The sequence below is a fragment of the Coregonus lavaretus genome (genome assembly GCF_964263955.1).
Source record: "Coregonus lavaretus genome assembly, chromosome: 17".
Classification (NCBI taxonomy): Eukaryota; Metazoa; Chordata; class Actinopteri; order Salmoniformes; family Salmonidae; genus Coregonus; species Coregonus lavaretus.
Window position 1 is genome coordinate 16926880 of NC_140004.1, and position 12068 is coordinate 16938947.

The 12068-nt window shown below is 43.8% G+C and overlaps 1 protein-coding gene across 2 annotated transcripts in view; it reads right to left on the reverse strand.

The window, feature by feature from the left end:
• LOC311144545 (breakpoint cluster region protein-like) overlaps positions 1-12068 on the reverse strand; it is a 49726-nt gene that overhangs the window by 12696 nt on the left and 24962 nt on the right. The window contains exons 2-14 of one of the 2 annotated variants that reach the window (XM_084180575.1): positions 10484-10656; positions 9615-9719; positions 9212-9397; positions 6792-6899; positions 6509-6566; positions 6211-6263; positions 5902-6042; positions 1559-1680; positions 1280-1445; positions 996-1115; positions 705-780; positions 502-606; positions 46-120 (exon numbers count right to left, since the gene is read on the reverse strand). In XM_084180575.1, coding sequence (XP_084036701.1) covers positions 46-120; positions 502-606; positions 705-780; positions 996-1115; positions 1280-1445; positions 1559-1680; positions 5902-6042; positions 6211-6263; positions 6509-6566; positions 6792-6899; positions 9212-9397; positions 9615-9719; positions 10484-10656 — 1488 coding nt within the window. Of the gene's footprint in view, positions 1-45; positions 121-501; positions 607-704; positions 781-995; positions 1116-1279; positions 1446-1558; positions 1681-5901; positions 6043-6210; positions 6264-6508; positions 6567-6791; positions 6900-9211; positions 9398-9614; positions 9720-10483; positions 10660-12068 lie in introns of both variants that reach the window. The other variant, XM_084180574.1, reaches the window with a different exon arrangement.

The following is a 12068-nucleotide window of genomic DNA, read 5'->3' on the forward strand; positions in this document are numbered from 1 at the left end:
AGGGTAGGACACCAACAATATGGAAAACACAACTGAGCCACTTACTCAAGCTCTGTTTGAGTCCTGATGCAGAGTGAACAATGACATTCAGAAAACCATAGAGTCCAGAGGATTCGTCTTCTAAAGAGAGGAGAGAGAACAGTCAGGAGTTGTTTAAATAAAAAACAATACTAATAAACAACTCCCTCTCTCCCGAGTGGCGCAGTGGTCTAAGGCACTGCATCTCAGTGCTTGAGGCGTCACTACAGACCCCCTGGTTCGATTCCAGGCTATATCACAACCGGCCGTGATTGGGAGCCCATAGGGCGGCGCACAATTGGCCCAGCGTTGTCCGGGTTTGGCCAGTGTAGGCTGTCATTGTAAATAAGAATTAGTTCTTAACTGACTTGCCTAGTTAAATAAAGGTAAAATATTTTTTTAAATATATTATTATAAGTGTTAGATTACTGACCAGCCTTCCATTCTTACTAATACTGTATCAGTTTTGTGTCAATGGCCTACCTTCTTTATTCATGGTCATTGGTATAGTATGGACCGTCTGAAGCTTCACACATGAGTTGGTGAGCATCTGCAGCTCCAGAGAGGTCAGAGAGAAGCTTTTAAAACCTGCAGGAGAGAATGGAGTTCAGAGAGAGACTGACAGCCACCATCAGCTCAGTCATGGGATTGTAGCAACCATAGCTTATGTTGCAGAGAACACTCACACTTCTTCTGTTGCTCCCGGATGATCTCCCTCCACTCCGCACGCTCGTAATCAGAGGAGATCAGGAATGTGAAGCCCTGAAACAGACAAAGCTCAGGAACATGTAGCCCTCTGCTGTATAACACAATAGACCGCTTGGAAATACTGTACCACATCTCTACACCTGTAGGGGGCACCAGATCCTAGACCAAAATATTTCACAGTACAAACAGTGGGCTGTGTAGTTGTTAGATATGACCTGGCAGAACCATAGGTACAGAGAGAGAGAGTAAGCAGTAAGTGGCTGGCTCACCTTGCCGTTCCTGTTGGCCACTCTGAAGGCCATGCTGGGGGACATGAGCAGCAGCAGAGACTCCTGCTCCGACAGCTTCTTCCTCAAACGCTCTATTGCTTTCCCACCTTTAGTGGTTCTCTGCACATACACATACAGAAGAACAGCACTCAGACACTTGTTGCTGTATCAACGCACGGTCTCTGTCATTGCTGGCTCCTTCTCTTATGAAGCCATGATCTGATCAAGGGTTTCAATATTATTGAAATAAAGTGATTTTCTCTCTTTCTGATGTCTGTTGTCACCTTTTCTCTCTGCATCTCATTCTTGATCTGTGAGATCCTGATCTTCATGGCGTCAATCTCCTCTTCCTGGACCTGGGGGATGGGGGTGGCCTCAGAGTCCTCGATGGTCTGGAAGGTGAGGTCTGACAGCGGGATGTACCACTTACAGTCATACTGCTGGCCTTTCCTGGAGACAAACACACACACACAAACTATCGAACAACAGACACAGGTAAGGAACACCACACAGACATAGGATATTACACAAACCATCTGGTCCATCAGTAAATCTACACTCACCCTGCAGTCTGTTTCTTCAGCTTGGCACAGAGTAGTAAGTCTGTGAAGAGGAAGACGTGGCGAAGCTTTCTGGATCCCTCCACCAGTTCCACCATGAAGCAGTCCCTCAACAGCTGACGGTTCTACAGGGGCAAACAGTGAATCACACATTCATTGGATTTTAAAAAATCTATTCATATTTGCTAGAATTTGTTACCATACCGCCACAGAGTGTGAAGATTTCTCGATGAAAAGCCATTTTCCAATAATTTCCCTGTCAAGTTGCTTTCACAATGTGACTCTAGATCATGAGGGTCCTAGACCTAGAGGATGCTTCCTGGTGCTTATGCCAGTCGGCAAAACAAACCATACTACATGCCAGCAGAACTTTTCACATTAAGAATAAGGATTCAATATCAATGTCATCCTACGGTAGAGATGAAACATTAGAGCAATGAATGTACCCTATGTTTCACCATCACACAACACATGGTAACAACATGTAACTATGGCCCCCCAGTGGAACTACTATCTGATGAATGTGGCATGATCGGCTCTCGACAGGACTCAGGAGGAGAATCTCCAAAATGACTACTTGCACTGAACAGTAATATAATATTTAAGCAATGATCTGAGCTGACAGTCTGTTGGTTCTGCAAAATAACAGAGGCTGCTGGGATGAGTAGTCTCTTCTTGTCACAAGGAAAGAACTGAACCTCAGAAAACTCTATGTCCTCAAACAAAGATGAGACCTTGTTGTAAAATGTGTAAATTAAGGGTTGTTAGGTTAATCAGTGGCTTTGTTATCAAAGAGCCTGTGTTTACAGGAATAGATCCTAATTCCAGAGGGGTATACTACAAAGCAGATTCAATTATATAGTTAGTCAGCTAACTTTGATAAACAACCAGAAATAACTGTTGATTTTCTGATTCATTAAGAAAGCTAAACATGTTTTTGGTTGTTGAGTCAATTAGACCATGCCCATTTCCCCAAAAAAGAAAGAAATAAGTTATTTCAGAACATTTAGGGAAGTTATCTGGCTAACTCCTTGGCTCTGCTTTGTAGTATACCCCTCAGGACTTCCTATAATCCTGCCTGGCTAGCCATTCCAGTTGGCAGTTGGTGACTGCTGCAGTGACATCTACTGTTCCTTTGGTCAGAGCGGGGCTGTGGATGCATGGACTGTTTATACTGACCTTATACACTCCGGGCTGAAAGCTACTTATATTTATATTACCCACATGAGACTCTACCAACCCATCCTAACCACATTTAAGCAAAAACTAGGAAAACTGCACCAGGGAGGGGCCTTAATGGATTCATGGTCACTGTATTGACATTCGCATCGGTTAATTTCTGACATAGTCATCCTCCATTTTGAGATATCTGCTGACAAAATTGGTAAGAGAGGCCCAACTAAACCGAACCCTGGATTTCAATCACCACAGTATATACTTTTAGCTAGTCACTTACAAGTACTACATTTATTTTGTCTTTAGCATATACAGGCCCAGGGGCGGTGTGTTCAATAGGGCGATATGGGCGACGCACTGCCAAACGGGAAAAGGAAGGGATTTTTTTTCTAATCAATTATATCACGGCAACAGTAGTTATCAGTGTTGTAATCTAGACGTCTGATCTGCCACAGTGCCACTAAATGTCCAATCAGGCTAAAGTCGTGCTTCAAATGGCTCCCCCCCCTTTTGGGGCGATTTCAGTCAGGTTGAAAATCGCCCAGAAGTCTGTCATAGACTCCCATGTAAAATCTATTTTTTTCAAATATCAGAGCTTTCAATACAATCTCTATGGGTTTCTGAGGGCTTGCACTTACGCGCTTTCGTCATACGTAACGTAACCATGAACGTAACTAAGAAAAGAGCGGGTAGCCTCATCAATCAATTCACTACTACTGTAAAAATGGCTAGGCTTCAGTGCAACTCGATTGTGTCTTTGAAAGAAGTTCCTTTTTGTCGGCGAACAAATGAAGATAAATTGGCAACGAAACAATTAGGACCTCCCAGACCAAATTTAATAATTCAACAGGTTTCTACTAAAGGGGGGAAGTCCTACACCCGAGGATTTTCCAAAAATTGGTACGAACGAAAAACCTGGCTAGCAGGCTGCGATGTAGCTAATGCAGTCTTCTGCTACCCCCTGCTTACTCTTTCACCCTGAAGGCGGCACGGCAGACAGCACTGCTTGGACAGCGACTGGTGTGTAACGGACATGCACCATCTTTCAGGAAAGATTAAGAAACATGAGCTGTCAAAGACCCACATGGATAGCTGTTTGAGATTGTCTGCTTTGGGGAGAGTGAACATTCCCACTCAACTGGATGAGGGATACAGGCTAGCTGTCCGCCGCCACAACGATGAGGTTAGTGTTGATAATCACAAGTTTACTGGAGAACTGAAACTGACAAGGCTGACAAGATAGGACCCTTTTGTCCATTGTTATTGGATAGGAACATAATTTATAACCAGCTCCTGACCTAAATAGATCTTAGCACAACATTTTACTCAACATATCATATTCCATATTCACTATAACAAATATATTTACTACGACATTAGCAAGAACCGCCACATCCTCAGCCGGCTAATCCAGTGTGTGAAGTTTTGCGGAGTGTTTGAGTTAGCTTTGCGAGGCAAAGATGAAACTGAGGGCTCCACCAACCCTGGTAAGCCAACACTTTTGAGATCAGTCAATAAATGCTTCTGGTATTGACTTATATGCTGCCCCTGTCTTCATGTTGTTGCTGGACATATCTTTTTTAAAATGTGTGTAGGTCACCTAAATCATCAGAAAAATTGCCCCCCCTGAGAATTTTTTCAGGAGCCGCCACTGTACAGGCCTATGAATTGTGGAATACTACAATAGAGCAGTTACATTTGTCTGAGTTCCAGTATCACGTTTACTTATAATAAGATGTCTGATGGTCATAGTGGGGCAGGTTTCCAATAATAATAGAGGAAGTTCTAGTGCGTGCGTCCACTCGGAAGGGTGGACCGATGCTTGATAAGACATGCTTACAGGTCATTGCTGGGAAACAGACATCAGAGACTAATACCGGAGGATGGGAGTAGGGGAGCCAGGACAGGGACGTAGGCGGTGCAATGGGCTTTCCTGGTCAGAACCGTGGAGACCCTTGCCCTCCCTGTTTATACTACTTTATCATGAGCTTCCTCTATGCTCCACTTCCTCCACTAATAAACCAGACAGACACAGATGACTCAGCAGGAATCTGACTAACAACACAGTTTTATTAGAGTTTCCAGACACACCATTCTCCTGGCTTTTAATGTTTATACTACTACTGAGAAGCACTGATTGGCTAATTTACAGTAACTCTTAGATGCCTAATGTATGACTATGAACCTGTGTTGATGATTCCTTATCTTGAAACAAGCTGTGTAATGGGACACTATTTTGCTGACGGGAATGTGCAATGTGACATCAAAGTGGCAGAATGAAATGAAGCCAAGTAAGAAAGCAATATAAGGGAGGGCCAGAGAGCCACAGGTCCGGGTCTGGGTGTCTGACTCTGTGCTAGAGGTCTTCATGGGTCCACCAAAACCCGAATACCCAAGACCCGACCCAGGACCCGAGTGTGTCTAGGTCCAAAATTCGAACTTTTCCCTCGGGTCCGGGTCAGGTCCTGTTTGATTGTCATCGGGTCTCGGGTCTATGTAACTACAGCTGATAGACCCGAGTGGACCAAACCACGGCTCTGCATAGCCTATAGCATATTTATTTTACGCTAATAAAGGTGCATTTACTGACTTATAGAAGGCTTAGCCAACATATAAAGACCTATTCGTTAACCAGAAGAGCAACTTGTCTGATAAAAAGAACAAAGGTCACTCAGGTCCGGTCTAGACCCAGACCTGTTAGGGTACGGGTTGGGTCTAGGTCGGTTGTCGTCGGGTCAATTGTCGGGTTCGGGTCCCCCTTTTTAAAAAAAGAAAGAATTGGGTCTGTTCGGGTCCGGATCCAACTTTTTGGACCCAAGAAGACCTCTACTCTGTGCCTCTATGTGCCTACTTGTCAAACCACTGGATGTCTCCTTGGCATTGAGAACAACCGGCCTATGTCTATGTAGGGAACAAACGGTACCCCTCCTACTGTGACATCTTTCTCTATTCCAGAAAGATAAATAATACATCTACAAGCTGTACTGCATTCAATATAACCACAATAGCAAGTGTATACACACTGAGTGAGTGAATGCACAATGTAATCTAGTTTGGAAAGAAAACATGTTCTCATTAGGTCGTAAAGCCATAGAAAAAGCTAATCCGTGGAGACACGCAGACACACAGCATGTCACCTCATGATGTCGCAGCCTTTTACACTGACTGACCTCTCCCTTCTTCACTGTCATGGACTGCCTGCGTGGGGTGATCTCCTCATTGATACTGGAGAGGAAGTTCTGGGAGATTCTAAGGGCGTCCTGCAGCAGTGGATAGTCTGGGTGGCTGGAGGGGGTGTGTTTTAACAGGTCCTGAGAGCGGGAGAGAGAGAGAAAGAAGAGAGCGAGAGAGGGGGGGATTAATCTGAATTAAATTATGATGACTTCTTCTAATGGATGTGAAGAAGCATTGTTTCTATATACAAAATCAGAAGTTCACGACCGAAGGGGAAAAATCTCCAGTGTGTTGATTTGACTTACATGCAGAACCAGGGTGCTGCGGGTGACTCTGTCCACTGGTTTGTAAAGCAGAGCTGAGGAGGAGAGGTTCATAAAGTGCATAAGGCCCAAGGCAGGACAAGGCAAAGCAGAACTAACAACATAGGACACATTGAGGCTGAGGGTCAAATTCGATATGCTTAAGCATGTACCACTCTTTCTAAAAATAATTAAAATAACTACAGGTTTGAATTATTCATAGTCTTGAACTATTGATATTTAAATGTAAGGTTTAGTTAATTTGACCCGGAATAGTACAAAATAATAAAATCGCACTTACTTTCCAGTGAATTTTTTGCCTGGTCTTTGCATTCCTTGGAGCTTCTGACCTTAAGATTCTGAGGGCACAACAGGAATTGAGAAAGTCATACAAGTGTGTCCAAGAACAACATAATTTCAACACAGCACAGTAACACAATTTCATTACCCATAACAGAATGTGTTCTAACAGAAACATCACCCTTGTAAAAGTGCAACATAATGGTCACAGTAAGGAGTGTTAAGAGTGCCCACTTCCCAAATACCCCTCCCTTCTATCCTGCTGTGTGTGGTGCAATACCTACCTCACATATTTCAGCAAACTGTACGTTGGCCTGGCAGCACTTGTCTGCCGTCTCCACAGCAACCTTATAGTTATCCACAAAGGCCCTGTACACTCCCAGCTGGCTGGCCTTTAGTGGAGAGAGACAATAGAGAGTAGATAGGATGTAGCATGTGGTAGTTAACCTGCTGTTGATTCATGCACCCAGCTTTGGCTGCTCTCTACTCGTGTCAAACTAGTTCTGTTGTTTTCTCCCTTCTCATGGTGCTGAATATAGGGATCAGATGAGGTACGGCAGTTCAATAGAAACAGCATTTAAAAAACATGCATCCCATCAGTCTTACACAAGTTAACCGTTTTGTGTGACTGTGTCTATGTGTGCAAGCTCGCTGCTGAATGTGTGTTGTTTGTGTGCACATGTACTTTTGTTTCATGCATCTTCTTTTCCTCCACCGTCATACTGAGGCAGCTCTCAGGAGCCTCTTAGTGTTTTGTCCTCCTTTACTGGCTGTCATGTGGTAAACCCAGGCTTTTATCTGTGCGGGAGATGTCTCCAGGCAGTCTGCTCACATGTGGCGTCAGCATCCACTGCACATTACTGCCAGTCTAACTCCCACTTTTTATTCCTTAAATCTCTTCCTCTCCCTTCAGTATTATTAAATGATCAAATGAAGTCTACAGGGGAGTTATGATGCATTGTCTCTAAAAGTGACTGACTGTGACTGTGTCGGTCATGACATTGTGTCAGCAATAAGGTCATGCAAATATCTGCCGGTCTTATGGTAATTACCGTTAATTAACATAAACATGTTTAGCATCTCCTGGCTTCCACGCATAGCCTACAAGCCACTGATGCAGACCTTTGGAACATCTACATTTGAAAAAGTCTAATAAATCCATTTAATATAGCCATCACAATAAATCCATTGTTTATTTTAGGCAGGTCTAAAGAAACATTATGATATGAAGAAAATGTAGCCTATTTCAGAAGAACAGAATAGCATATTCTGTGTCTTCCTTATGTTAGGCCCTAATCTGGCTATGCCATATGGCTGTGGGCTACACTAGTTCATTCAGCAGACAAGATTTGCTTATAATTCCTGTGGCATTATTTGATATTATTTTATAGTAAGAAGAATACAATTGAACATAGCTTAATAAAATAGAAAGGATATTTTTCCCCAAACGATTTCCGAGGGAGTGCGGGCATGTGGCTATTCTGTGTTGAGCATTTAACAAAATGATCATCGAACCAGGATCTCTAGTGGCACAGCTAGCACTGCGATGCAGTGCCTTAGACCACTGCGCCACTCGGGAGGCCCTATATGTTTTGTTTTTTAATACATTCTAAGGCTGCATGATGCGACTAATGTTGATTTGAAAAAAGTTGTATGAAAGGCATGAGCTCTGGTCTGTTTCTTGCGCAGGCTGCACATACTTCATCAGTTTCTCATTCACAATTTATCTAAACATATAGGCCTATGGGCTAGGCTACATGATGCATGCGAAAAAATGCATGCACTGTTTCTTGCATAGACTGCACAAGCTGGGTATCATTCACAATTGACAATATTCTTACCCATCAGACTATTCTCAATTTTGTCTTTATATATACACTAGATAATGTATGTGTGAAATAATTTTTTATTTAGAATGGGACATTATCATGCACCTGCTGGAACAGAGGCAGGAGGAGAAAAATAATCTGTATGTAGTCGAATAGTGAATGGAGGAGGACACTTTTCCCGCGGTTCATTTTCATGCCAGCCAGGTAGGCTACTCCAGTTGTAAAGCAAAGCAATGCAATGTGCTTAATATTAGGAAAGTTTAGAAATAAATATAGTAGGCCTAGCTTATATAAAGCTGATGGGATCCTCATCTTTTTAATAGAGGCCATCAAAACTATTTTCTCAACCAATTGAATTGCATTGCCTATAATAATGTTGCGCAACATGGGCTTATAGGAACACCTTTAATTCCATGCATCAACCAGCTATGAGGAGCTGGCTCTCGCTGCGCAACAGGTTATCCTATTCATCTGAAACTCTGAAAGCCAGGGCTCTCATGACTAGATTTTCGATTGCATTTGCATTGATGTCAGAGTGATTAGAGGGACAATACAGCGCTGAGTACCAGGCCATTAGCGACTGGCCGTTAGCAAGTTTGGTAGGATACTATTGACCATCAGTGGCATCAGAGCGCAGTTTTGGAGAAGACTAGTTATCGTGACTTAACGGTCACATGGCAATGTGGCGGTAATACAGTCACCGTCACAGCCCTAGACTGGATACATATCTGCTTACTCAGAGCACAATACTGTTTACGGCTGGGGAAGTTTATTCTCATGTTTTTGTAGTTATGAACAAAAGCACCCGGAAGAACTAACACAAAAGAACCACAACAGCATTTCCTAGGTCTTTACACAACAATAATAAGGCTCACCAGTTTCTGGAATAGATCGCCCACACACTGGTTGTGGCTCCACTCCTGAACTCTGGGTAGCAGGGCATCGTAGAAGTCCTTGTGGATCTCATGGAGCTCTGTCACCTTGAAGAAGATGGTCTCTATCTGCTGGATGGTCAGCATCGGCTGGGAGGTGGTGGCCGCTGCCCTCAGAGGCTTCATGGGCTGGGACAATCAATGCAAGACAAAGCATTACTGTGTGTGTGTGTGTGTGTGTGTGTGAGAGAGTGTGAGTGTGTGTGTGTGTGTGTGTACAGATGGGTCTCTGTGTGTCTATCCAACATGTTCAACAGTGAGGTGTGCCATATTCAATTAGTTGAGTGATTACTCAGGGCCTAAGATTTAACAACAACAGCACAGCTCAAAGTCCTCAGTCTCTCACCAGTAAGATAGCCCCCAGGTGACTGAGATACATCTCCTCACTGGCCAAGATCCCTGACAGAACCCATTTCCGCATCTCCAACTCTTTCTCCTGATCCAGCTCTGTCTGTGTGTGAGAATGAGAGAAAGAGACAGTGAATGGGAGAGAGAGAGACAGACCGACAGGGTTTTCACTTCTACCAGGCTCATCTTGGGATTCTAATTCTAACTGGAGCAGATCTTCCCAAATCCCTGTGGTTGTTTAATGGGACCTCTGTAAACAGTAAGGAGGAGAGACCGTCCTCTCTAGGGATCCCAACACATTCTATGAAACCCTGTGGGAGATGTGGAGGCCAGGGTCAAAGATCCATTCTATTGTGGAGAGAAACAATTGTTTTCCTAGCCTAGGATGAGACCTGTAGTTATTGATGGGTCAAAGGCATCAGTCAGTTAGGTTTCTGACAGTCTGTCGATATGGCGCTCGTGCATAGAGAGCAGAGCAGGAATGAATAGCTCTGACATTCCACAGCCTGAACATGGAAGGGGGCACAAGAGGAGCCCTCCCCCTGGATTTAACCTTTGAAGATCAGAGAGTGGCGCACATCAGAGGAGGACGACCCAGGGGACACCGGAGATTGGCTAGGTACAGTACAGTAGGGGTGGATGAGATTTATAGGGTGAGTGAAAGTGTGGTTGGAAAGAGCAGAACATCTCCCTATTAAATACATGCAGAGCCCAGGGCACACTTATAAAGGTGGAAGTAGTGCTAGAGGACGGGAGCATTAACAGATTGCTGCACTGAATGGAAAATCCGAGACAGGGGCTTTAAAGGTAGGAGATGAAGTGTGTGGTAGTTGAAGTGTGTAGTAGTAGGACTGGTGATAACATTACCGACAAGGTGGACTCCAGGGAGCCAGATGACTGTGTGTCCCGGCTGCTGCGGCTCTTGGAGCGGAGGCGAGGTGAGGAGGAGGGCGAGGTGCTGAAAGGCAGGAGGTCATGATGCTGGTGCTCCTCTGTCTGCTCCAGATAGCCATAGGAAGGAGGGGTCCCACTGTAGGGGGCTTCTGGGATAATGACACACAGAAGGAGGCGGTTAGGTGGGGGATTTTAATAACTATTTTCATGGCAGCAAGGCATTTCAGGCAGTGGCACAGCGTGAATCTCGCTCTCTTTGACCACATCACTTCACAGGCAAGAAAACCTCTTCTCATCTAATACACCACTACTGCCACTGAACAGACAGTGGAAGGAAGTTAGAAAGTGTTGATCCATTTTCATCTCCCTCTCAAACATTCTAGTCATAATCCTTTGTTGATAAGAACATTATACAGACACAAAAATAACCAAAATAGGTCTTACATCATACAAACACAAGGGCTTAAAAAAGTTATTAATCTGTATAGCAATGGTATTATCTAGAAGCTACTGATTATTGAAAATAATTATAATGGCCCACAGGCTGAAAATACAGCTGTGTCATCCAACCTCTAGCGTGCTCTATTCCAATACAGTCCCTGTCTCTGTGCTTCAAATCCCCTCTGACCTTCAGCAGGCAGTGTGCAGCTTTGCCAAATCTACCACAGACTGTGCCAGACACACAGTCAGGGGTAGTTCCACAGCAGAGGATAAGCCAGGAGAATTGCAGCAAAAATACTGACTCACTTGTGTGGTACAGAAAATCATTCATGTTAGTCCCTCTACTCTCAGTGGGCTACACAAACTACTGTAACTGTACAGATGTGCCAGTAGTTATACTGGACAGGGGCTTAACCATAGTAATTCTTTATTTACATATCAACTCAATGGATTACAAAAAATTACTCTAGGGAGGGAACAGACTAGTATCAGAGCAATCAGAGGAATTCCTTCTTATTGATCACTCAGTAGTCAGAAGTGAACCAGTAACCTGAGGATCAGATAATTGGGTCAATAGGAGTTCCTCCGCCTGTTATTATCTCTTCTCCTCTCCTTCCTTCTCAACCCTGTCTAATTGTGGCTGTGTTGTTTTTCTGGTTCCTTCTGAGTGAATAGATCCAAGGTGTAGGGAAGTGGCTAAGGCTACAGTAGACCTCTCTGTTTGTAGAGCAGACAGAGAGAGAGAGAGGACTAATCTCAGCTCTTCCTATTCTCTTTGGTTCGTAAGTGTTGGCAAAAGACCAGTAAACACCCCCTCTTATTCATAATCACAGCAAAAGTGGACATTCTGGGAGGAAGTATATGCAGACAATGCAACACCGTGGTCTATTTTGGTATTATAGCTGCTGTTGTGTAGACTACATGTTTCCTCTATTATTCATCTAGAATTGCATCAAGAAGGGCTCAATCCCTTTTATTGATACCTTGACTCACCAACAATGTCTATAATTTTTGGCCGTTTCTGTGTGGGAGATACAAGCTGTGGTTTGTTTGTCTGTAAGGCTTCAGTGTTGAAATACCAGGAATCTGACAGAGCCTACTGTATTTTCAGAAGAGG